At 50.4% G+C, this 25887-nt stretch overlaps 4 protein-coding genes across 10 annotated transcripts; 2 read left to right on the top strand and 2 right to left on the bottom strand.

Annotated features, from left to right (window-relative positions):
• Positions 1 to 1848: 1848 nt before the first annotated feature.
• e2f3 (E2F transcription factor 3) lies at positions 1849 to 6368 on the bottom strand. Of its 5 annotated transcripts, none has more exons than XM_037473850.2 (7): positions 6168 to 6368; positions 4634 to 4739; positions 3873 to 4113; positions 3514 to 3645; positions 3237 to 3351; positions 2983 to 3139; positions 1849 to 2752 (listed from the first exon to the last, which is right to left on the bottom strand). In XM_037473850.2, exons 2-7 carry the CDS (start codon positions 4662 to 4664, stop codon positions 2472 to 2474), a joined length of 957 nt encoding a protein of 318 aa, XP_037329747.2. In that variant the 5' UTR covers positions 4665 to 4739; positions 6168 to 6368; the 3' UTR covers positions 1849 to 2471. The 5 variants fall into 5 exon arrangements, with proteins under 5 accessions (XP_037329747.2, XP_037329744.2, XP_037329746.2 ...); XM_037473847.2 differs by having other exon boundaries at positions 6179 to 6367; XM_037473849.2 differs by lacking the exon at positions 6168 to 6368 and adding an exon at positions 4876 to 5081.
• Positions 6369 to 6709: 341 nt separating this feature from the next.
• Positions 6710 to 9734, bottom strand: srfbp1 (serum response factor binding protein 1). Its single transcript, XM_037473773.2, has 3 exons — positions 9594 to 9734; positions 8638 to 9102; positions 6710 to 8492 (listed from the first exon to the last, which is right to left on the bottom strand). The coding sequence occupies exons 2-3, from the start codon at positions 9088 to 9090 to the stop codon at positions 7263 to 7265; spliced, it is 1683 nt and encodes a 560-aa protein (XP_037329670.2). The 5' UTR covers positions 9091 to 9102; positions 9594 to 9734; the 3' UTR covers positions 6710 to 7262.
• A 3-nt stretch (positions 9735 to 9737) lies between these two features.
• On the top strand, positions 9738 to 15038 carry maco1a (macoilin 1a). The gene is made up of 11 exons (XM_037473764.2): positions 9738 to 9982; positions 10757 to 10898; positions 11009 to 11135; positions 11245 to 11368; positions 11495 to 11673; positions 11987 to 12515; positions 12618 to 12776; positions 13333 to 13515; positions 13634 to 13754; positions 14347 to 14521; positions 14757 to 15038. Exons 1-11 carry the CDS (start codon positions 9903 to 9905, stop codon positions 14957 to 14959), a joined length of 2022 nt encoding a protein of 673 aa, XP_037329661.2. The 5' UTR covers positions 9738 to 9902; the 3' UTR covers positions 14960 to 15038.
• Positions 15039 to 17423: 2385 nt separating this feature from the next.
• ldlrap1a (low density lipoprotein receptor adaptor protein 1a) lies at positions 17424 to 21972 on the top strand. Of its 3 annotated transcripts, none has more exons than XR_009942662.1 (10): positions 17424 to 17555; positions 19840 to 19982; positions 20142 to 20254; positions 20346 to 20460; positions 20552 to 20624; positions 20740 to 20835; positions 20937 to 21052; positions 21173 to 21207; positions 21371 to 21485; positions 21636 to 21688. XR_009942662.1 is itself a non-coding variant. In XM_062558678.1 (10 exons), the coding sequence occupies exons 1-10, from the start codon at positions 17471 to 17473 to the stop codon at positions 21680 to 21682; spliced, it is 855 nt and encodes a 284-aa protein (XP_062414662.1). In that variant the 5' UTR covers positions 17424 to 17470; the 3' UTR covers positions 21683 to 21795. The 3 variants fall into 3 exon arrangements, 2 of the variants coding, with proteins under 2 accessions (XP_062414662.1, XP_062414661.1); XM_062558678.1 differs by having other exon boundaries at positions 21371 to 21402; positions 21636 to 21795; XM_062558677.1 differs by lacking the exons at positions 17424 to 17555; positions 21371 to 21485 and adding an exon at positions 18322 to 19405 and having other exon boundaries at positions 21636 to 21972.
• The last annotated feature ends 3915 nt before the right edge of the window (positions 21973 to 25887 follow it).

Genomic DNA, 25887 nt, shown 5'->3' with positions numbered 1-25887 from the left:
GGCGCGCAACCAGCAGCGTGCTTTTGGTGGCCAATGAGAGGCGAGTAGTACTCTCTCCCCCTCTCTGCCATGCTGCCTCTTTAACCCCCCCCCCCCCATCCTTTACAGCAGTCAAAACAACAGCCCGGCTGCAGAGAGCGCAGCGTGGAAACAAGGGGAGAGGAGGTAGTTGGACAGAACATCACATACACCTGCACCGAGTCACTTCCCCCCCCCCCCCCCCGGGGCAGGGTCTTAAGTGGTGACTTAGTCCCGTCTCGCCCTTTAAGCCCTGGCCATCTGTGTGTCTTTGTGTTGAGCGCTTGTGGACCGGTGCAGGCGGCGGGGAGGAGAGCGCTCCACGGATGAAACTTTATCGACACATCGATTGGCTGATCGACAGCCACACGACTGATCTTTAAACGAGCCCTCTTGAGACGGGGGGGGGGGGGGGGGGGGGGGGTTGATCACTTTTGGAATATGTCACCATTCAATATTCACTTTGCGGCTGTTGGACGCTGGTTTTTATCCCCCCCCCCCCCCCCCAAGCAGGCGCAGATCCTGTCGGCTGAATCAACGGTGTTCCAGTGACTCCCCGTGAACTCCGGGTGTGGGGAACTGGGTTGAATGGGTTCGTCGGGGCGGGGGAGGAGGTGTTTGAGGTGCAACACTGCCATCTAAGGGCTGGTCCGGATAATGCAGCAGCAGCCCCCCCCCCCCCCCCTCTCCCCTAAGCGATTACATCATCATGTCGAGGGGCACTGGTGTGTTTTTCTGAAGGATGGCGATGGCTCAGACAAAGAGAAGCAGGGATGGAGCCAGTGGTAAAAGATATGTACACAAAAGATATAAATATACAGGAAGAAACAAAGACAGGAACAAGAGTTTTAAATTACACATCTCACAAATGTTACACATTTAGATGACTTGAGACGATTTAATCAATAAATGACATCTAGGCACGTGATACACGGCGGTAGTCAAATATATAAAAACCAGAATTCCTTTCTAAACTATCCTAGATACTTGGATCTGTCTATTAAACGCCTAAAGGAACCGTAACCAGGTCAGCAGATGATGTCACTGAAACCTTTTCTTTCTCCAGTTCTTTAATGCTGCTTCACACTTGCAAACAACCTCATCTCCAGGCCGCCATGACCTTCCGTCTCAAACGCATTTCTCCCCAGAGGCAACGCCAAGGAACGGTTCACACTTCAGGAGGACAACACACGTCCCACGGGAGGTTTGTTGTGGGGACGAAGCCGCACACGTGGATTGTGACAACGGAAACATTTAGTTTGTTGTCACCCCCCCCCCCCCCCCCCCCCTCGACGTGGAAGTCAAACGAAAGTAGCACCGAGGGCAGCGCTTCTAAGTCCATGCTCCATTTGTGCCAGATCCAGAACCGTGGAGATGGGAAGACTTCAGTGACAAAACACCCCCCCCCCCGGTGGTTCTGTGGGGGCACACCGCCTCCTAGTGGCGCTTTGGAATGTTGCAACAGTCAGCTGGACGACCCCGGACAACACTTGCTTTACTTGGGGTGAATCATTTTTGTTTTTTTGTTTCTGATTAAAGACACGGAACACATCAGCTACAGAAAAACAAGGCAACACATAATAATATAATAAATAAAACTGATCTATAGAGAAGAGTGACGAACGCAAACATCTTTTTAGTTTACAAGGCACCAGTATTTCAAAGAGACGATGAGGCTTCCGTGAAGATCAGTGATCACATCTTAAGGGTGGTGCAGCAAGATGTAAGAGCACAACACTCACAACCACTGGATTCCCCCCCCCCCCCCACTGGAGACGACACTGACTTTAACGGATGGAACGACATCAGCCAGAAATCTTATGGAGGACGTCACCTTAACGCTCTAAAATTTATCAACCTCCAGCTTATTGCTAAGCTACAAAAAGTCCACAGAATGACACGCTGATGGATATGTAATAATTGCTAAAGCAAAAACTTCAATCAACAGTACTTTAATCCGGATAAAATAAGCGAATACCAAGACTAGTACTTTACTGGTATCAGGGATTTAAAGTTGGATGATGCGTCCATTGAGTCGAGACGAGACACAGGGCTTCTTTTGCATTTTTAATGCTTTTAATCAACACTAAATGAGTGTCTAAAACACCAGGCTTTGTTGCGAAGATCATACAAAACGTCCTCTTTCCAGAACAAGTCGTGCGTTGAGACAGCCATGCTCAGAACCTGAGAGGAGGACACTTGAGGACGGCCCCACTAACGCAGCAGATTAAAGCGATGGAATAAAACCGCAAGGAAGCCGTGAAAAGACCTCGATCCTCCACATACCTGAGCACCAGTACATCCCAGTACACCGTCCAGGACAGGGAAATGGGGATTTAAAGAGAAAAGAAACGGTGCCCTGTTCTTGTATTGTGTCCCCTTGATATCCTGTTCGTGAGAAGGGGGGGGGGGGGGGCAGTGCCTCCAAAAAGAACTCCCAAAAAAGCAGCTGTTCAGAGAAGGGGCACATCTGGGGTTGTCTGGTCCAGGTCAAAACAAGAGAAGTGGTTACTGATGCCCTCCTTCTCGGTCAGGCTCGGGGAGTACTCCTCCCCACCGAGAGACAAAGCCAGAGGGGGGTTGAGGGTGATAAAGCTCTGCTGGACTCCGGGGGGGGGCTGGAGGGGGGTGTGCACATGTGAGACGGGGGAGACAGTGACGGGTGACGGGTGTCGTGTCGGCTCGGACGGCAGGCTGGAGATAATATCAACTCCACGAGTACGGATCGCATAGTCTGGAAAGATAATGGGAGGTGGGGGATTGGGGGGGGGGGGATAGGGGGGGAGTTGGAGAAGAGCGGCGGGAGTTGAAAAATACCCAAAGCAAACGTGAGTAGGTATATACAGCCCCCAGGGGTATTTGCCTCCGTCTCCGTGGCGACAGAGTGCCACTCCGCAAGCAGACGGGCCGCGGGGGGAGGCCGGGGGGGGGGGGGGGGGGGGACGTTTAGAGCGCAGGACTCACCTTTGGAAGACACCTGGACGAAGGATGAGTAAGGCACGAGCGGGCTGGCGCGGCCCCCGCTGGCGGAGCCGTCCGCCGCGTCCATCGGCACGGGGTCGTCGGAGCAGAGGAACGCCTCGATGGGCCCCTGCGTGCTGCTGAGGTGGACCTGCAGGCTCTGGGCAGAAGGGGGGGCGGGGGCGGTGGGTTGTTTTGAGACGCGGCGGCGTGGACAGCGGCGGGATCGTCAGGTGACGCGGAGAAAACATTTTTACCTCCTCTGGGTGCGGCACCTCCAGCTTGGTCTCGGCGGGCGCTTTGATCACGATCACAGTCTGCTCCTTGAGGCTGGGCAGCCGCTGGACGTCCTCGTAGGTCAGATAGGCAAACGTGAGCCTCGGAGTTAAGGGGGGGGGGGGGGGGTACGAGTCAACCTGGGTGCGGTCGTGTGCCTCTGAGACACAACGCTTGAGGCGCAGACCCGTTCCATCCGACGGAACCCGGGCTGCGACTTTCAGGCGGAGCACAAATGACAGATCAAAGAAAGGATATCTCCGAGTGTTCTGCCTGCTGCACAGCTGGTGGACTTGCTTCGTGCAGCTCTGGATCAACTCGTCCAGCCTCCTCTCCTCCTCGACGAGGGCCTTCAGCTCCTCATCCATGCGGACGTTCGGGTCGCCCCCTCTGTGCACGCACACACACACGCGCACACACACACACACACTGGATTCAAGCCTCTACAGACACCAGTGAAGACATGACACCTTGATAGTCATGAGACCAACTGGACAGAGAATAACATTCGGTCTATAAAACGTAGCATAGTCCAGTCTTCAAAGAGTTATAATAACGTATAGGGTGACATGAGCTCACTGAGTGCTGTACAGCAGCTCTCCACAAACCGCACTTACAGCCACTCGATGAAGTTCTTGGACTTCTTCTTGATGAGGTGGATCCCTTCCAGGACGTTGGTGACGTCGTAGACGCGCCTCTTGGAGGCGTTGAGCTGCTGGGCGGCGAGGTTCAGGTCCAGCACCCCGTCGGCGGAGCGGCTCAGCATCTCCGCGAACCTCTGCGTCAGGAAACCCAGCGAGGTGTCACAGCGCGACCTCTCGAACAGGGACTTGCGCGCTACGGGATTGGGGGTGGAGGCTGAAATATAAAAACGGGGGAGGGGTTTAATCAAATTTGTGGAAATTCTTCGGTTCTTTTTGTGTCTGCCCGAGAAACAACAAATCATGCCACATATTTATACTTGCTCATATGTACTTTTGGATGTTCCTTGTTTTTGTCTCTTTGTCGTTTGTGTATTGTGGAAAAAACAATAAAAAGATTCAACAAAAAACAAAAAATAGATTCCGTATTGATTCATTTATCTTCTAAGATACACTGCAGTGGGCTCATTGTCACGATGCTTCCTCTGACATGTTCCATTCTTCTGTTGCAAGTGAAACAACAACTCGGCTAGACTCTGATTTCAAAGCCGTACAACATGAGGGACTCGTTGGTCTTCATAAAAACTCTAAACGTACTCCTTTAACTGGGTCCTGTGACACTACGGAGCGGGTTCTACGTAGAGCCCGTGTTTGGTGAAAGCGGGTGGACAGACTAAGTGTGAGAAACATCATTTATGGACTTAACAGACGGAACTAAACACTGTAGGGGGCCTTACCCGCTGCTGCTGTGTGGGATAGAGAGGCCATCTCCTTTTTGGGGGTCCAGCCACCATCCTGGAGGTCCTGGGGGGCACCGGCTTCCAGCTCCAGCCTTCTTTCTGCCTGAGTAAAAGATAATGTGCAATGCGTTAAGTTAGAATAAACGTTTGATTGAGAACCATCTCATCAAGTGGGTCACAAGGCAGCCATTTTGGGCTTATAATACGTTATAAACTAGTTATGAATCCACTGTGCTCACTTGTGACTTGACCTGTGTGGAACTAGAATAAACGAATAGGCCAATGCATCACACGACCTGCTCATCTGGTCGTGTGGAGGTGGTTGATTTCCTCGTTGAACAGGACTGTCACTAGCCCCGGGGGGGGGGTTGGGGGACACTGGCTAGCTTCCCTCAGCAGTGCGTTTAGCTCGTTGAAACAACATCTCCCCATCCCCCCCCTCCCACGCTCACCCACGGCCTACCAGTAACGCGAGTTGACTTCCAGCTCTAGCGGACACGGGGGGACGTCTCACAGTTCGCCTCCTTACCAACGTATGCCCGCGGAAACTCGGTCGTCGTGGAGGGCTGTCGGCGTGCGCGGCCCTCGAAGACCAAAGTGTGCAAAAAAGTAGGCTCCGACAAGCCGCGGTGTGATGCCTCAGCCCCACGGTAAAGCGTGTGTAAAGTTACCGGAAATACATTCACACGGCCAAGGCGTCACGGAGTAACCTTCAAAATAAAAGTACGAAACTAACAGTATATTTACCAGTATTCATACTACCTTAAGATGGGGAACTAAGGCAGGACATATGTGTAGTAAGAAACGCAAAGACATCGGCATGTACACATATATATATTTTATATATGCAACATTACTACAGGCGTTCTCTGAAAAACATGAGGAACGTTAGCTTTAATTTAAAAGAGTACTAAAGTTGTCGTCATTAATATTTCTGCTACCCTTCCATGAGGCGTTGATGTCACCTGTAAGTTGATATGTTCTTTGCGCATGCTTCTGAAGCAGTCAAGCCGTTTTCCCTCCCTATTTTACGTGATTTTTTATAATTTATTCCGAAGAAAGCCGAGCACTTCCGTTAACGACGACACTTATTTTCGTGTACTTGACTAAGTAAAGTTGGATTTCGAGTTGCAAACGGTGCTAATGTAACTAGCACATAACATACACTGTACTTTTGTAATCCGGTTGTTAACATGACCAACAACACAGGCAGCTAGTTTGTACCCAAGATATAACATTAGAAAAAATAAACCTTTGAAAAAATAAAAGCTTGGAAAGGTTACACAATACAAATGTCATGTATAGCTACTGCTAACACCTTTAAACGTTACCTTCCATTAAAACCCAGATTGAAAATGGGTGTGGTGTATATAAGTCAATGGCAGCGTCAACCGGCTAACGTTAACATTGACAACACGATGTGTCAAATCGATTTTACTCAAGAGAGCAACTAGCATGTTAGCATAGCATTAGGTTCCCGTTTTCTCCGATCGTCCCGGCTCTAAAGAACATTCAGATAATCCGAATTTACAGCCCCGGTACCTAAGCTGGTCCCTTCGGTGATGGCGGGATGCGGCGTACTGGGTGCCGTCGGCCGGCCGGTGGAACCGGGGCGTCACTCCGGCGGTGCTGCCGAGGCAGAGCGACGTTACGTTGGAGGTTTTCCCGGAGCGACGCCGAAAAACACGGACTCGCATTTTGTCCCGCTTCGGCTGCTTCCACCTTACTTATCCTATAAATGTATATTTATATATAGCCCCACTGACTAATAAATACTAACGAATTGATAGATTAGTCAATCTGAAACGCAAAATCAGCTCGAAAATATCGTTCGCGCAAAAGCGTGACTCCCCGCGGTCGTTTCAAACGACATTTGCATGTCAATTGCTATTGGCTGAGCGCCTGCTTACGCAGTGACGTGTCCGGCTGACGCAGAGATAACCAACCAATGACTACGAGGCTCGGCAACAAAGTGGCTGTCAATTCAGTCATTCTGACTTTATGATTAAAATTTCGATTTGCATTTAATTAAGTTGTCTTGAAATGAAAGCGAAGAACATTAAAAATGTTTCCACACAAATTTCAAGTTGCTTAAACATATCTTGGGGAGCACAAGTAACAAAAACAGGGTTATTTGGTTTGTGATTATTGGTTATAACAACTATAACTAAACATCAATTGGAGATATTGTGTACTTCACTGGACACTACCATTCAGCGAAATGCAATGGTGTACAGGTTTTATACAGATTCCCCTCAAAAAACTAATTAACTAACTAAGTATCACTTTCCAAATGTCTTAATTTTTAAAATAAAAATACTGTTCTTAACTATTTTATGATCAATGAGATTGCTTCAGGTAGGACATCTGAACGTTTAGAACAAATCCGGTTTTAAAATAATAATTCTGAAAGTTATTTTGATATTTAATACAAAAAAAGGAAATTCATGCAGTTAAATGACATTGGTCACTTAACTGCATTGAGGTCATCTCCACTGGAGTTGAGCATCCAGCATACTGACTGACGATGTTTACATGTCACTAGCTTTCCAGACAAACAGGACCACGAAGGTATGGTTCCACTCTCAAACAAAGGAACATATTCAGCGAGTATAAACAAACATTTTCAGTCATCAAACTTGATCTTCTTCCCCTGGAAGGCCAGGATTTGTCCTTGCTGCTCCTTTCTTTTCTTACTAGCCTCCCAGGATGGATGCAGTGCCTGCTGTGGTTCCTGATGGGTGAAGACACCTCCACCTCTACCTCCACCCCTGCCTCTCCCCCTTCCTCTACCGACAGAGGGAAAGGACTCAGAGGAGGGCTTGCTGTACTTGGACCCTGGATTTCGTTCTGCCTCGTTCTCCTGCTTTTGGAACTTTGGGTGTTTATTGAAATCCCCGCCGAGACCAGCGTGGCCGCTGAATCGATCGGCGCCCCTTCCTCGGCCCCTGCCAAGCTTGGAAGAAGAGAGCGAGGAACAAAAGACGGACTGAAGAGCGGGCGCTTTAGACTTCAGCCTGGTCTCAAGTTCATCCAGTTCGCTCTGGACTTGGTCTGGTGGGTTCCCTTCACAACTCCTATTGGCCTCGTCCCCCGCTACACTTTTCTGCTTCTTCTTCTTCTTCTTCTTGAATTTGCTCACTTTTCCAACAAAGAAGCCGTTGTCGTCGTCGTTGTCGCTCTCCTCGGACTGGGACGACTGCTTGTTGAAGCGTTCCTCTGTGCTGTCGTCGAAGTATTCTTTCTCTTCATCATCATCTGACGCCTCCAGATCACTCTCTCCCCCTTCCTCCTTTTTCGGAAGCAATTTGGGTGTAGGCTTCAGCTCGGGTTTCTTTTCTGCATGATTAGATTGAGGTTTATTCCTCACAATGTCCTTTACTTCACTACTTTTTATTGAAGCCAATTGTACATTTTTAGTTTTTGGTGTTTTTTTCCTTAGATCAACTGCAGTGTCCACTGAAGGACTCGCTTCCACAGTTTCCTTTTCAGGTTCAGCAACAGCCGCTTCTTTAGTGTCTTGAAGGATTTCTCCCCCTTCCTCTTTGTCAAAGATTTCCTTTTGCTCCACTTTAATATTCTCCTCAGTTCTCTCACTCTTTCCCTCTTCCTTTTCCTCTGGAGATTGTAGAGTCACCTTCTCAGCTTTGTTTTGCACCTTTTCCCTCCCCCCCGGCTTTCTACCCTTCATCCGCTCCTCTTTGAAGGCTTTCACGGCAGCTTTGATGACCTCAATCTTCTTTTTGAACTGCGGGTGAGTGGCTATTCGTGCTAAAGCCCGGTCGGAAATAGTGGACTTGGGGTTTTTGCACACTTGTTCGAAATCTAGATCCTTCTGCAATGCCGTTTTCGTCACCTGGCAAACAAGGGGGGGAAACAATCCAATTAGACATTTCACAAAGCGTATCTATAGTTTGTAAAAGGGTCAACAATTTCTCTAAGTTTTACTCATTAAATGTACTTGTGGAGGAAACAATTTGAAAGTCGAAGAAGAAACCCACCACGTCCGGGGAGAGGACCTTCATGGCACGGACCTCCTCCAGCAGTCTAGCCACTCTCCTCTGATTCTTCTCAACTTCCATCCCTTTGCCTTTCTTCTTCTTCAGTGCGCCCATCTGCCGCGTCAACTTTCTGATGATCAAAGCCCTCACCCTCTTCACCTCCTTCCTCATCCACACCACCTCATTGTTGAGGTTCAGGACCTCGTCCCGCTTTTTTTCTTTGGATTTAGTAATAAATGGAATCTTTTTTTTTGCAGCCTTTGGGATTACCTTATCTTCCCGTTCACCCCCACCTTCATGTTCGCTATCATCCCCAAGTTCTTCCACATCTGCAGCATCATCTTCTCCTTTGACATGTTCTGCTTGTTCTTCCGTAAGCTCTTCCTCCTTAAGATCTTTCTCCTGCTGGTCGTTTTCCTCAGCAGATGGCATGCTTTCCTCTACCTTGTCCATGGCTAATACGATCTGTTAAAACATTGGCCATCCTAAATTACTAACTTGTTGTCAATGGTAACAACAGTGAGGCAATCTGATCATATAGTGAAATAACATAAAAGAAAATGTGTTGATATTACGTTAACCATCCGAAATACAATCAGGAGACTTATCAGCAGACCACGATACCACGCTTAATTTAAAAACGTGTGGTTACATCACTGTGTAGGCTATGAAGGATAGAAACTCCAAACGATACATCCGCATTACACCCCGAGCGGTTTTGTCCAAATAATATTACATGGAAACATGTGATGTCGCAGCTGAATAAACTGGACTTTAAACGTCCCGAGGCAGCAGAGACGGCGGAAACAAAACGTGGCTGATCCAGCGTGGATAACCTTTAACGTGTAACGCCATATTTACAAAGGCTCATTTTAAAGAGCAGAGGAGTTAACTCAACAACATGCCACACGTTAGCTGAAAGACACACCCAGGTACATCGTTATTTATAGACTTACCGTTCAGAAGCGACTATTAAACACTTAATAAGTTAAAAATAAGAAAGAGGTATCGACTCGTCGGGGGCCGCCATCTTTTTTTTGCTACGCTTCCGACGTCGGCGTGACGTCAGACGCCGCGAAGGGGACGCAGCGTGTCGTGAAAGGGGGAGGTCCTCCAGCGGACTGTTTTTATTTATTTCTTTGTTTCATGTGCATAAAACAACAACAATGGTGGCTAATTGAGGGAGAGGGATTGTTAGAATGAGCGGATGACATTTCCAGTTACAGCCACCAGACCGATATCACCAGTGAATTAACCGGGGGAGGATGAAGCGGCGCAATGCGGACTGCAGCAAACTCCGACGGCCGTTAAAACGGAACCGAATCACCGAGGGTATATATAGCAGGTAGGGGGGGAAAGAGGTCTGCGGGGACGTTATTGTATAACAATGGCGCCTCTGTTCATATGTCAAGACGAGGCTGCGTTGTGGTTTCAAAACCCGTCGGCCGTAGCGGGCTGAATGAACCTGCTCCCGTTGTGTTAAAAAAAACGGGCCTACTGTGGTATTGTGTGCTTTTATTTCTCTCCTACGCGACCGTTAAATTCAAATTCTGGCGTAAAATTAAAAGGCAGCGGGCGAGATTGAATTGTGAACTATTTTGCTCAATGCAACGCTATATGTTCGGTCGTTAAAGAAAACGCGTGCATTTGCGGGAATAATGATGCTCGAGCATCGGAGATGACGGCGGCAATGTCAGGCGCGCTCGTTTTGCAGACCGGGGTGCACCCCGACGGCGGGGCTCTCACCTTTGCTTTGTCTGTCAAGTGGGTCTTAGATCTGAGGGAACCAAACCGGAACAAAGCGCGTGTGTTATTCAAGGAGCTCCGCTGTCGCAGCGGGGTGCCCTCTCCCCCCCCCCCCCCCCCCCCCCCCCGGGTAGAGCCGGGTAAAAGCTGTGCTTTTAGGCATCATGTCCAGACATGACCCTGGATGCGTGCTGGCGCTCTGACCCTCTCTCATCCACTTCAATCTCTTTGATAATAAGAAACCCTCCATTAGACATGTGTGCGGTGTCTCCATTTTTAATTGACTTCGAGTAAAACACTGCAATCCCACGGGACACGTCCTTGCAAACACGGCTGATTCTTTGTTGTTTCCTGTAACCTCTTCCTCCCGCAGCACCTTCCTGTACCTGAAGTTCCTGGTGGTGTGGGTGCTGGTTCTGCTGGCCGACTTTGTGCTGGAGTTCAGGTTTGAGTACCTGTGGCCTTTCTGGCTTTTCATTCGAAGCGTCTACGACTCCTTCAGATACCAGGGCCTGGTGAGAGCTCTTTCATACCCCCCCCCCTCCAGTGTGCACATGCTACTATGTCACTGCATAGGTTTGCTATGCCACGTGTAATAGTCGTGTCTTCCCCCCCCCCCCCTTAGGCCTTCTCCGTTTTCTTCGTATGTGTGGCGTTTACGTCGGACATCATCTGCCTCCTCTTCATCCCCGTCCAATGGCTGTTCTTCGCTGCCAGCACCTACGTATGGGTCCAGTATGTCTGGCACACGGGTCAGTCCCAAGTTGAACCTCTGAGGGCCGCTTTCACCTCAACGGCTCCCACGAAAGCCCGTAGTTGCAGAGTTTTTCATTTTAAATCTCATCCCTTCCACTCACGCAGAACGAGGAGTCTGCCTACCCACCGTGTCGCTGTGGATCCTGTTTGTGTACATCGAAGCTGCCATACGGTTCAAAGATCTGAAGAACTTTCACGTGGACTTGTGTCGACCCTTTGCTGCTCACTGGTAAACGGCATCAGAGAGGCTTTTGTCAGAGATAAAATAGCACGTGCTTCAATATTTCACGCTCTAGAAATACAAGGATCCTCTTGTATTCAAAGGTGACTTTGTGTGTCTCTCTCCGCCTCCCAGTATCGGCTATCCAGTGGTCACCCTGGGCTTCGGCTTTAAGAGCTACGTGAGCTACAAGATGAGACTGAGGAAACAGAAGGAGGTGCAGAAGGAGAACGAGTTCTACATGCAGCTCTTGATGCAGGCCTTGCCGCCAGAGCAACAGATGTTGCAGAGACAGGAGAGGGAGGCAGAGGAGGGTGAGACACACACACACACACACACACACACACACAACCACACACACACACTTACATCAGCACACTCCTGCAGAGGGGAAACAAAGAGGAAAGAAGTGTGCCACTACACAACCACACCCCCACTTAACAGGAGGTCTCGGCCCGAAACCCCAAAACCAAATGCTCGAATTCACCATAGTTCCATTGTACATCTTTGCATTTAGTGGTCAATAGGAAGCCAAGAGCATTGTGGGAAAATGCCTGCTGGTCAGGCATGTTTTTGACTCGCTCTGTGTCTGAACTAACGCTGCTGCCCACACGTTCTCTCCTCCAGCTGCTTTGGCCAAAGGGATCTCCGAGGTAGAACCCGCCGTTGTGTCCCAAAACGGGGCACCTCCCGGAAAGAAAAGCCCCCCCGTCCCGCTGCCGGAGCTGGAGTACCGGGAAAAAGGGAAGGACAGTACCGCCAAGGAGGGCAAAAAACAAAACTCCATTGGAATCAATAACAACAGCATTATACACACACTGGACTCCAAACTACAGGAGGGGGAGTACATAGAGAACTACGTCGGGGCAAAGAGACTGAATAACGACCTGGCGGGAGAGAACGCGTCGCACGGCGACGCCAACGCGCACGCCGCGTCTAAGGAGGAAACGGCGGGCGCCGGGAAGAACTACAAGAACGCCAACGTTTCCAACTCGTCCCCGCGGAATCACAGCGCTTCGAACGGCGGCGTCGCCCCCGCTTCCTCCAGCGGGAAGAACGAGAAGAAGCAGAAGGGGGCGGGGAAGGGGCAGCAGAAGGACCCGGTGGAGAACTGCATCCCCAACAACCAGCTGGGCAAGCCGGACGCCCTCGTACGGTGAGAGCCCGCGGGGGGACGCCGTTCTATCACATGACTAGTTACAGGAGACATTCTGATGATCTCGTGTCCCCCCCTTTTTTTGTTCCCCCCCCCCCGAAGGCTGGAGCAGGATGTGAAGCGCCTGAAAGCCGACCTCCAGGCCAACAGGCAGCTGGAGTCGGACCTGCGGAGTCAGCTCTCCTCTCTGAGCAGCCAGGACCGCAGCCTGCGCTCCGAACTGGGCCAGCTCCGCCAGGACAACGAGCTGCTGCAGAACAAGTGCGTACATGTGCGCCGCGCTCGCCAGTATCCCCCCCCTCCCCTTGTGGCATTGTAACAAAAAAGAAATTGCATACATATTCAACGTGGAGGGCTGAGCCATTTGTTGAAGCAATAAGGTACGAGAGGCTGTACCTCCGATGAAGTACTGTTGCTTTTATAATCCGGTTCCATCGCGTTTGTTAGCCTAGCACCAGGAAGTCGATTGACGATTAGCGCGGAGATCGATTAACTTGTGCGTTGTCTTTAAAGCGTCCGGGGGTCTCCTCGGGGGGGTCGTTCACATCGCTCACGGCTTCCACCTGAATGTTTTCGGTGGCGAAAGCTCGCATTGCCCGAAGCCGGTCTCAACGTGAACATTATGGCTCAATAATGTACACCCTGGCTCTCGACCAATCAGAATACTGGATTTCACCTGCCTGTATTATAATCTGAGATTATTAAGACTCCGCCCACTGTACCCGACATCGCTGCTGTCAGCCGACTACGATTCCCTCTAAAAAAAAAACGTTTATCGGTCTACCGTGTCCCCCGACCCCCCACCCCCCCACCGCAGGCTCCACAGCGCCGTCCAGGTCAAGCAGAAGGACAAGCAGACCATCTCCCAGCTGGAGAAGAGGCTGAAGGCAGAGCAGGAGGCCCGCGCCCTGGCCGAAAAACAGCTGGCCGACGAGAGGAAGCGGAAGAAGATGGAGGAGGCCACCGCCGCCCGGGCCGTGGCGCTGGCCGCTGCCACCAGGTGCGTCGCCGACGGCAGCGTTCACTCGTTGGACCGGCGCAACGAGACGGGGGAATCGAGGGCCATTGTTTTTTTTTTTTTTTCTTAAGTGTGGTTTTCTTTTGTCTCGCGCGGACAGAGTGGAGTCGACCGACTCCCTGCGCGGGCGCATCAGGGAGCTGGAGAACGAGTGCAAGAAGCTCGGCGTGGACCTGAAACTTAAGGAGGAGCAGATCCGGGATCTGGAGGGCAAGTGCCAGGTGAGGAGGAAAAAGGCCGTTTATCTTTCTGTGATTGTGTAAGGCTTCGGGTTAATGAAGAGCTCCTTCCGCCGTTAAGTCATTTGTAAAATAAGAAATTTAAAGTCTGTGGTTTAATCTGGAATAAGAGCTCATCAACAGGCCAAGAAGCAGCTGGTGATCCCTTTACTGAAATGAAATGCCACTTTAGCTTTGGTAATTGATGTAATTAAATAAATAGACCCCCCCCCCCACTGTGTTTTCTGCTGCCCAGCTTTGTTTGCAAAGTAAAGACATTTGAGTCGCTTAAATGAATGTTTTAACGAGTGTAAAAGAAGGTCCAGCCTTATTCCAAGTTTTGAACCAGCAACCTCTCCGTCTTACTCTAACGGCCCTTTTAACTCACGGAAACCGAGGCGCTTGTTTTCAACATGCGTTTTGAGGGGAAGGGGGTAGATGCCAAAACGACTCTTTTCATGTAAATACGTTAGTGGACTCCTGGTGGTTCGTCAACTTGATTCTTCAAAAACATGTTTTTTTTGGGGGTGGGTTTTTGCGCAACTCGTTTACAAAGCTGTGTCTTTTTCTTTTTTCCCCCCGTTGCCACATCCAGGAGCTGCGGAAGTACAAAGAGAACGAGAAGGACACGGAGGTGTTGATGTCCGCGCTGTCGGCCATGCAGGACAAGACCCAGCACCTGGAGAACAGCCTGAGCGCTGAGACCCGCATCAAACTGGACCTGTTCTCCGCGCTGGGCGACGCCAAGCGGCAGCTGGAGATAGCCCAAGGTAGGGGGCGCGGGCGCTTCGCAGTGTTTTACGCTCCTTTTTCCTTTCTGTGTATTATCCATCCACTAGAGGGGCTGGTTTCCGCCTCTGGTTGTCATGGCAACATTAGGAAGGAGGACCCTCAGTACGTTACGTTGTGAGACCGGTGCCGTTTGACCAGTGTTGATATGGGGAGAATACCAGCCTCTGTAGGCCCTGTTTAACATCATGCCCCCCCCCCCCCCCCCCCCACCAGGTCAGATCCACCAGAGGGAGCAGGAGATCGCCGAGCTGAAGCAGAAGATCGCCGAGGTGATGGCGGTGATGCCCAGCCTGTCCTACTCCTCCGACGCCAGCAACCTCAGCCCCGTGGCCCCGCACTACTCCTCCAAGTTCATGGACAACAGCCCCTCCTCCCTGGACCCCAACGCCTCTGTCTACCAGCCCCTCAAAAAGTGACTCCGCCCACCGCCACGGGGCGCCACACCACTCTGTCTCCCCCCCCCTTTTTACGTTGGCCAAGCTCTCCGCTTGTTTTTAATTTATCTTCAGTTAACCGTACGGACACGAGCCCCTCCGGACATGTGTGTGGGTGGGTGGGGGTTTTTTTGTGGGGTGGGGGGGGGTGTTATGAGATCTATCGATTTGAGAAGGTTGTGTACAATCGTTTGTTTTGGGGACTGATCACACGACGGTGTCTGTCTGAGGGGAGAAAGGAAACGTCTGCTGAGGAGCCATCACGCGTTGCTTCATGTCAGTCCCCCCCCCCCACCTAATAAAAATAAAAAACACTTGGTTTGCATTAAGACGGAGGCATGTTTTGGGATTGAGTGAAGTGAAGCCCAGTGAGAGATCATGAATGTAAACGTGTTCATGTTTAGTTCTCCTGAATTAGCCACATTGGACGGATAAACGGCTCGTAGTTTCCCTTCGGACACTCGATGCGATTCGTCCTCTTGGCGACGGGATCATCGCTCAGTTGAAGAAGAAGAAGCTACGTCGTCCTTTTAAAAAAAATAAAAATCAAGAAAATGTCTCGAACGACATTGTACCGGGCACTGCCAAAATGTCAACGTTGTCCTGTTTTCACACTTCTGGACCAAATTAGGAGCCGATAGGCCTTGTTGTCCCCCTCCCCCCGGATTTAATGATGTCGAGGCAACTGGTTGTTGCCGTTATTTGCAGATTTTTACAGTGCCTTTTGCCTTTTCTCTTTTTCAGAAACATCCTACTTTGCAATCCTGTGATCGAGAGGCATCAAGCTCCAAAGCTCTCGCTCTCTCTCTCTCTCTCTCTCGCTCTCTCGCTCTCTCTCTCTCTCTCTCGCGCTCTGATTTGTTTCCATTTCGATCCCTCTTTTAATTTCGCATTGAAAGGCTAAAAACGGGGGGCCCCATCTTTGATATGTCACAGACCTAAAAAGCAAAAGGGACAACGCAACGCTGGACGTGGCACAGCGACAGCCAGCCGCCCTGATTGTCTTTCGTCGTGCCCTTGAGTTGGGCCTCTAGTTGTTTACAACAATGTACATTGACTTACTGAGGAATGTTCTCTTTGTTCATTTGGGTTGGTGAGTGCCAAGTGTTGATGTTTCGGTTGCCCATCCCTACTTTGATCGATGTAGCTAGCATAACCTTTGCAGAAGAGTGCTGTTGTTTATTCTTCTTTTTGTTGTCATTGGAGCATATTCAGATGGTGTTGTGTTTACAAGGTCTGAGGTGGGCAGATGGAACCGGTTGTGTTACTCCTGTTTATTTATTTGAGACTTTTATCGAGTGTCACCTCTGTGATATTTCCCTTCATATTCAGTTGATTTCCTGTATTTTGTACGCGGAAGGATTCCGTGAATGTGATGTGTGGGGTGGGGGGGTTTCGGGGCGGGGGGGGGGTTACCATGTCGTGCTGTCATGTTGCCTACCTGGGAAAAGTATTATTTGTGGTGGGTCGCTCTGGTGTTGTGAATTCAGTTCTGAAGTTGCTTTTATAAGTTTCAGTGGAAGGAAAAGATGGAAGTTTAAAAGAAGAAAAAATAAGAAGAAAAAAGTGCTTTGTCTTATCTTTTCATTGTTTGCTTTCTTTACTCAAAGTGAAGGTGGCTGTGTCACTTCTTCTCATTTCGGCCATCACTATTAAAGAAAGTCTTGCTGGTGGCAATACAAGCGGATCTGTGTGTGTGTGTGCGCGCATCCTGCCGCATGTGTGTTGTTGAAGAGGCCGAACTTTTGACCCTAAATCTCCCACAAGGAGACGGCAGCGTGGCTCAGGACATTTGGGATGTCAAAGCAGAAACGGACAGGGGACAAATTCAAATAAACTCATAGTGACACAAATGAGCTAAACGGCCAATTGCCACATTTTCATTGTATTTCATCGAAGACAACAAATCGCACATGTCTCAGACGTTCAGTTAAGCAAGACTAATGATTACATTCTATGTTTAAAAGTATGGCTCACTGTTAAAAAGATACCTTCAGGTGCTCCTTGGAAATACCAGTTTCTCAGTAGGAAATTCGGAACGGAAAGTTGCGTTCAGCTGAACCAAATTGAGCGTTTAATTGAAATATTTTGTGAACCTTAGTTTCTTGGTCCCACGGGTTTCATGTGTTTGTGCCCACGTGGGAAATTTAGTTTGTAGCTACAATTTCACGCTTTATTCACAAAATCATATATATATTTTTCTTTTGTTTTTTGTATTTGAGAGGGATCCTTCGTGGCAGCCACAGACGGAGTAAAAGTGGTACGGACTTCAATACACTGACTCAGAATAAAAAAAACGACAAACCGAATAAAATCAAACTAACGTATCTCCCCACGCTGAACTTCGACGATCGCCTAACGTCCCATTGCCCCCTGAACGCGGCGCTACTTCTCTCCCCCCCCCCCCCCCCCCCCCCCCCCCCGCGGCGGGCCGGTTCCCTGAACGCACCAGCAGACCCTCCGCTCCGCGAAGGAACACTTCTCTCCCCCGACATGGACGCCCTGAGGTCGGCGGGCAGAGCCCTGGTCCGGAGCCCCGCTTTGGCGAAGCAGTCGTGGACCGCCGGCCGACACAGAAGTGAGAGGAGGAGGAAAAATAACGGGTTTTTTAAAAAGATTTTATTAACGGTTGAGTGACGTTTTCCCGGTTTTGCCGCCGGTGAAAGTTGACGATTTGGTTTTAAATGGCGCAATGAGGGATGTTTAACGGCAAATGTGTGTTTTAACTCTGGCGAAGTTTAGTACTTTTTTAACTTGTGTCTGTTAACGATATATTTTAACGCTCTCTTTTTTTTTTTAGAATAAAAGGGCCAACACTGCAAAATAGATCTACTTAAAGAAGCTTTTTTTGTGGTATTTGGTTCCGTTTTGGGGAAAAGATTTAAGTCTTTGATTGCACTGCGGTCAAATCTTGTTTTGAGGAATTTCCCATTTCAAGGGAAAACTTTTATTTTCTCTTGTTTTTTCCCTTTTTGTTCTCATTTCATCTCCACATCCAGATAATCCCGATCACCTTCCTCCACTTGACGGCCCGGGAGGAACAGCCCGAGGTCAGGGTCACGTAGAGCGCGTTCGCTCAGGGGCCATTGTGGCTCTCAAGGGCCCCTTTGTGTGCTAAATCTCACTTGATCCCGGCTGTAGAGCTATGAGGAGGGGGGGGGGGTGCATTGCCCCACGTAACTAAGACGACAAGCCAGGAATGCTGCAAGGCTCCTGGTGGGCTTGAGTTCAGGCTGGTGGGGGGGGGGGGTTATAGGAAATCTCACCTGGGAGACGTAGCGATGCCTCAGGAATTTGAGACTGTGTTAACAGACGGACGGGGGGGGGGGGGGGGGGGGGGCTGATGTTAATTTATTCACCATCGTTGACTTCCTGGAAGACATTTACCAAACGCGACGGGTTAAATAGTTAATCGTGTACCGAATGAAAGTGAAAGCTGTGGCCCACGGGCTCACCGCGGCGTGGATTCTCCAGGTCCTAACCCCCGCAGAGCCCGCATTCCTCCCCGGCGCTGACCCCTATCGGGTCGGACCACAGGTGAACGCAGCTGGCCGTCCGAAGGGGGGGTAAACCGGGCGAGCCGCGTCGTTGCTGTCAATGCACCTCGAGCCACTCAGCTCAACGTGTCAATCACATCTATGGGGACCTTTAAATGGCACAAGGCCTCCCTGCTTCCCCTCCACTTCTCTGCCCGTATTGCCCCAGTTTGGTCGCCCTGGACGACCCACACCGGCCCGCTGCCAGAAGTCTCTCTCTCTCTCTCTCTCTCTACAGGGGCCTTCTCAAATGGAGGCATGCGCTCATGCCAACACACGCGGCCGTGGGTCCGTCGGGGCCCATCAGCCCAACATTTTCATCACATGACTCCTGAAGCGAGTCGTTTCAGCGCTCTTATTTTGGCGAGGCGTCTCGAGACTTTTCAGAGCGACCCGTCGCCCTTTTTCGCGCTCCTCTGCGTCTGTAGAAACCAGCACATGGACTCGGAAGAATCTCTACCCACGGGAGTCGACGCTGCCAGTCGGCGGTTTCCACGGCGATTCCCTGTTTGGTTTTGGAGGCACCAAAGACCCCCCTTTTTTTGCGGCCTTTTTTCCGGCTTTGATACGTGAAGCGGATGCTCGTTTGATCCAGAAAGGTCTCGGTTGGACTCGTTTTAACGGATCGGTTGATTTTGGTTAAAAACCAAACTATATTGTATGAAATCTGGTTTGTGTCCATTGGTGGTTTTTGCCACAAAATGTCAACTCCACGATCGGTGCAGGAAACCTTTTGTCACGTCGACAGCAGCTTTGCCGACTCGCCACCCGAAAGCCACAGTTTGTCGTGACATTTGCTCCAGTTCCGTGGACTCCGAGTAAAGTGCACGGGGGGGACATTTTATACCCGCAATGTCACGGCGTGACTGTGAAGGCTTCATCTTGTGTTTTGGTATGAAAAGGATTCTCATATTTCATAAAATATCATTCCTTTTAGCTGCAGTGCTTCATGTTGGAAACATGCGCCTTTGTGTGTGTGTGTGTGTGTGTGTGTGTGTGTGTGTGGCCTTGGCAGAGATCTGTTATTCTTTCAGAAAAAGAAGAACCCACTTTCCTCTTATGTCAGAGTTTGTGCGTATTTGCTCCGAACTCGTTGCCTTTTTTCATTGTCGAGCTCCATAGTTTGTGTTTACTTTACATCGACGTGCCTCTGACCTAGATACCCCCCCTCTCCTCCCCTCAAGGGAGGACGGGGGGGCGGGGGGGATGATTTTGTGTTTTCCTCGAGCTCTTTTGAAATGATTTTCTTCGGTCATCTTGACTTGACGCTGTTTTAGTTTTCCTTTTCTTTTAAATGTGTTTTTCCTTCGTTCTTTTCCTCTGGAGAGCTGCCAGAGATCTGGACTGACACCCGGGAGACCATCGCAGAGGGCATGACCTTCCACCTGCGTCACCTGGGCACGACGCTGGTGGAGCGGCCCAAGGGGGAGGAGCTGTCGGCTGCAGCGGTCAAGAGGATCGTGGCCACGGTCAGAGCCGCGCCGATGATGTCATTCGGTTGCTTTTTTCTTCCCAAGATGAAGATGAAATAAAAATTGAAGGGAGCGGCTTCCATCACTAAGCTATGGTTTGTTTTTGAAGCGTTTGATCGGCGCGCTGCTAAACAAACGCCTCTCGTCGTCCCGCAGGCTAAAGCCAGCGGGACGAAGCCTCAGAAAGTCGCCCTGAAGGTCTCCTTCCGGGGAATCGTCCTGCACGACGGCGCCACCCACCAGCTCCTGGAAAACGTCTCCATCCACAGGTAGGTGCGTGCGAACGAGTGGGACGTCTGGGCCCGGCGAGCCGCTCCTCTAACCCGTCGCCTCTGCCCCCCCCCCCCCCCCCCACCGCAGGATCTCCTACTGCACGGTGGACGCGCTGCACGATAAAGTGTTTGCTTACATCGCCCAAGACGCCCTCAGCGGGACCCTGGAGTGCCACGCCTACCTCTGCCCCAAGAGGAAAGTGGTGAGATGAACATCAAAGAACCTCCAGTGCAGAACTTCCAAAGGGACACTGAGGTTGCTGGTTCTGATTCTGCCTCCCCCTTGATCTCCAGGCCCGGGCGGTGGCTTTGACGGTGGCGCAGGCCTTCACGGTGGCTTTTGAACTCTGGCAAGTGGCCAAAGAAGGTGAGGCCCAGACACCAGACACACTTCCATGGCCGCGCATATCTGCTGTGATGCTGAGGCACGTCGTGGGGTGGGGGGGGGGGGGGGTTCTCGTCTGCTTGTGTCGCTCTCTTAGAGAAAGGGAGGAGGGCGAGGTCGGGTTCATCGGGAGGAGCCGGCAATAGTTCCCGTTCGGAGAGGTCGGGCAGCTTGGGGAGCCTCAGAGGGACAGGTGGAGAAGTCTCTTCAGCTTCACGCACTAAACGGAGAGCACCTGTGCACACACGGGACACTTAACGGGTCGTCCTCCCCCCCCCCCCACGTCTCACGCAGATGTGGCCACGGACCGGCTGTTGGACTTTGGCGACGGCGCCAACGTGGTCGCAGAGTCCAACGGGAACGTAGAGGAGGACCAGAGGCCCCCTGAGACCAACAAGAACCCTCCCTGTGTAAGAACCCCCCCCCCCCCCCCTCAAAGGGACAGTTCATCACAATCTTATCTGTAAAAAAAATCTCAAAAACATGGTGATTTATAAAGATTTAAAAGATGTATAAATTGCTTCTTCCAGGAGGCCGAAGACGCTTTGGACGAAGCCTTTTCCAGGTGAGCTGAAGCCAAACCTACTCCTCCCCCTCTCTGTGGATCGCTCCACAGCGCCACTCAGTGCTCGTTCCTGTGTACTGCAGAATACAAACCCTACCTGATCGTAATATGGAAGCGCACCTTTAAAAGCCCCCCTGAACCTACTGTGTGTTTGTGTCTCCAGCTGTGCTCTGGGTAGCTATGGTTCATGTGCAGGTAAAGTAGAGCCCACCAGCCTTCATTAGTGTCGTAGTGCCGATCACAAACCCTCCAACGTAACCCGTTCCATCCCATCACCGGTAACCGCAGTAGCACTAGCTGCCCGTGTCCCCCCCCCCCCCCCCCCCCCGCCCCCCCAATGCAATTACTGACCGTGCAAAGAGGAGAAAGCTGATTGACAGTAGTATATTGACGGTGTCATTCTGGTTTCTCCTGCTCTGCGTCCTCAGACTGGCAGCGTCGCGTACTAACCCCCAGGTCCTGGACATTGGGGTGACCCCCCCCCCCAAGAGTGGCTCAGCGAACCCGACTAGGACAAAGGCCGACGGAAAGGGGCCTCGGCCCGTTCGGGGAGGACATGTGACCACCAGCAACACGACAGAGAGAGGGGAGGGGAGGGGAGGGGGTCTCTCTACGTCTTCCCCTGGTTTCAAAAGGCACCACTTTGTATTAAAGACCAGGCTGCAGAAGGTCCAATGAGTGAAGAGGTGGAAGAGAAACCGCTTGGCTGCACTCTTCACAATTCTTCCCTTCTTTGGGGACACGGCACACACGCCCCCCCCCCCCCCCCCCCTCCCCCCCCGAACACCAAAGCCATAATATCAGCCTGTTATTGCACCGCACACATCCTCACAATCTTAAGTCACCTTTTGTTGTCATTTTGATGATCTTTTTCAGTAGTTTTTGCATCATTGTGTTTTTGTAATTTTATAGAGTTATAATTATTTTTTTATGGAGGGGGGGGGTAAGAAGTTAATTCTGTCTTAAGTACTGATCAATGGGCCTCAATGCCAATCAGACACACTGAATATTTGAGTGGATGTGCATCACATTGGATTCTGTGTCCAAAGCTGCATGAAGAGTGTTCACGGTTAGTCGAGTCCATTGTGTACGTTGTCACCTGCCGGCATTATAAAGAACTCACAAATAAAAAGAATACACTTTTCTGTTCTATTCATTTAATGTGAGGGTCAGACATCTCCAGTTTGAGGGAGAGTTTCCAACCCCAGGAGCCAAAGACGGGAGATCTCCAGAAGCTGGTTAAACATCACGAGGAGGAAATTCAGAAGCTCTCTGAACCAAAGGGTCCGATTAGCAGCAGATCTCCTCAAGTCCACCAGCCGAGGCCAGGAGCAGGTGGCTGGAGGAGGTGAAGAAACTCCAGGAGGAGCATCATCAGTGCAGAGCCCAGCAACAACCCTGATGTTGAGCACCAGATGTTGGATTTTATTTTTCACATTTTAGATTTTAGAAATCTGAAATCTGAAGAAAAAAAAAGAATGAAAATTGGACATTTAACAACTGAAAATTTTAATATAAAATCGGAAACAATTGGAAAACTAATGACGCAATAAGAAATCTTAAAAATCAAAAACTGAAATCTAAAAACTAAAAGCCTAAGACCTGATTTTAAGAAAATTGAATGGGAGATCGAATTTGTCCGTTTTCTTCTTATAAACCAGAGATGAGTGAATCTGGACCACGGCTGTTACCATGGCAACAGAATGGCATGAAAAAGGTACCCGCTGCGCTCAGAACATCGCTGTGTGATCTTCAGCATCCTCCTTAATGTCACTGACTTCACAATTAATGACATCACAAACGGAGTTGTTCACGATGGCTGACATTGTGCGACTGCGTTTGCAATGGCCCTGTTTTTTCCATTTAAAACACGAGGGTGCGCTTGTTTTTACAAGCAACAGGGGGCAGACCTGCACCGTTCCACCAAGTGGTGCTCACACACACACACACACACACACACAGGGAGGCCGCAGAAGTGATGCTGTTCTCACCTTCATCTTGAGGACAGTCCTGGGGCGGGGTCGCGGGGACGTGTCTGCTCGCCTCTGAGAAGCCGCTCTCGTCCCGCTCCTGCATTCTGAGGGACGGCGTTGGGTCAATGAAGACGTGGAGGGGGGGGGGGGTGTAAACCGACCTTGATCTTTAAACCACCAGCGGGAGGACGATGGCGGGGGCCCTCGGTCTGTCTGGCTGCCTCACACACACACTCACACACACACACGTTCCCTGCTATGTTCTGTATCCAAGCCATATGGCTAAAAGTCATGCAGACCCCCCCGATTCCCCTCCCTAACAGGCTCTGCCTCACTGAAGCAGGGGCTCTTTTTTACTTTTTTTCTCATTGCAACACGCTTACTTAACCACCTGCATTATTTAACAGTTTTTCCTCAAAGGGAGCTCCGACTGGTGAGAGCCTGCTTAGTCAGATACAAACCCTCAGGAGGACGAGGGGGGGGGGGGGGGGGGGGCAGAAGTACTGGAGCGGATACACACTTAAACGGCAGCGCAGGCTTAAGATTCCTAGTGAGGTTTCTGTCGAGAGCAACATGAGGCACATTTACGCCGTTTGACCCCCGTCTCAAACAAACGAGCCGTGATGCCTTAATGCAGACGCGCTGTTGTCACATGACCTCCTGTAGACCCACGCATCCTTCACTCCAGATGCCCAGTGCTGAGAGAGAAGCAGCCCGATCCAGGAGAAGAGTTTCCTGAAGGACTTCTTCTGTGCTCCGGCTGTGTCCTTGACTTCGTTCTCTTTTGGGGGGGCGAAGTGTTTGCACCATCGCCTCCGTCAGCAATCTGATGAGTCATCATCTGATGCTTCTCCATCTACTGTGGAGCAAATATGAGCATTTTATTTGACAGGGCGCCATTAGCTCGAGTGTGTGTGTGTGTGTGTGCGCGCCAAAGTGTTTGAACTTATGTGTTTGGTTCCACAGGATGTGTGTGTGTGTGTGAGTGTGTGTGTGTCATCCTCAGCCTCATAAAGCAGAGTTTAAAGGCTCGATGGCGCTTTAATCCCAATCTGACCTTGTCCAGCCCAAAACGCCGCAGGACAACTTTGGCCACCCGCAGAGACCGTGGTCCCCCCCCGGCTGAGACCCGTCATTAAGACCAGATCCCAGCACCACGGGAACAGGTGATGGAATTCATTCTGTTCGATTGCAACATCAACCCACGAGGTCCACGGCCTTTGAAGAGTAGGCGGAATGAAGAGGAGACACCGAGACCCGAGAACGATGCATTGAAAATATTTTATTTCTTTCCTGCCTTGATACATAATTAGACATTTATATTTCCATAGAAATAGCATATATAGCATGGGTGTGAACGACAGCAGAGTCATGCTAGCCCTCATGAACAGGATTCATCCCATGAACATCAAAATGCCTCAAACACATGGACGTCATGGTGGTACATTAAACACAGACCACAGTATTCTGCTGTAAATCCATGCTTCTTGGTTAATTTGCATCGACAACAAGTATAAGTATACACCATGAGTAACTGGCTTTATTCTTTAGTACGTGGAGCGCTGTCAATCAGGGTGAATGGATGACTTTGACCGTCTCGTCAGCAGGGATTTGGTTTCCGCTGGATTATGCGTTACTTTTCTTAAACTTCAAGAGTCCTAAACATCCAATAGAGTGAAATATTGCACTAATAAAAGCAAGGGAGCACATGTTGATAAAACATGAAATAATGAAATAAAACCTCGCCTCTCTCTCTCTCTCTCTCTCCCCCGCTGTGTCCTTCCTGTCTTCAGGTCCAACGTGCCCCGTTGGATGTTGACCTTGAGCAGCTGTGGAGAGGTCACCTGCAGCCTCCGACAGACCGAGACAGATGTCTGGGCAACGTATCAAATGCTCAATGATCCGCTTACGGTTTGATGATGACAAATGTCGCGTTTTGTAAAAAAAAAAATCCTCCCAGTGTTAAAGGAAGCCAAACGTTTGAGCGACTGGTTTTCTAAAAAGTTCTTAAAAGCACTGAATGCAACGAGGGTGAAGTTTAACCTGCCACCGAATTCAAGAGATGCGGGTTGTCGCTTCCACGCGGTCGGCCAATCACGGCGTAGTAGACGCGGCAGTGGAGCTATAGGAGCATGTATAATGCACGTGAACACTCGGGGTTTCTCCATCGCGACAGAAAGCAACCGAATGCATGCCACCAATAGACCACCACATGTTAATTCTGGACTGTACCCCCCCCCTTACTGTGGTTCATCTGCAGGATGACCACAGGAGACCAGTCAGTTTAGTCTCCTCCTCCTCACATTTTTCCCGCTGCCCCCTAACGAACTCCACCTTTTGCTCCTTAGTGTTGCTGATGAGGTGCTTTGTCTTCCTGTTCTTATTGTCGCTCCACCTTCCCATTCACATCTCTCCTCTTTCACCCATTGTCTTCCCTTCAGTCCGCTCGCATACAAGCGTCCATTCAGAAGAAAAAGGAGGCGATGAACGAGCGGAGGAGCGAGGGATAAGCAGCGAGCCGAGAGAAGAGCTGATGCGTGGAAGGTGGGGAGAGAGGGGAGGGGGGGGGGGGGGGGATGATGAGTAGCAGCAGAGAGGGAAGCTGGCAGGTGAGAGAAGTGACAACGAGAGAAGGCGGGAGGAAGAGAGCAGAGTGGGTGGGGGTGGGGAGCATTATGGGAGTCAAACCAGACATTCACTCATCATC

This window comes from Pungitius pungitius, chromosome 17 (genome assembly GCF_949316345.1).
Source record: "Pungitius pungitius chromosome 17, fPunPun2.1, whole genome shotgun sequence".
Classification (NCBI taxonomy): domain Eukaryota; kingdom Metazoa; phylum Chordata; class Actinopteri; order Perciformes; family Gasterosteidae; genus Pungitius; species Pungitius pungitius.
This window is presented reverse-complemented; position numbering and strand designations above follow the sequence as displayed.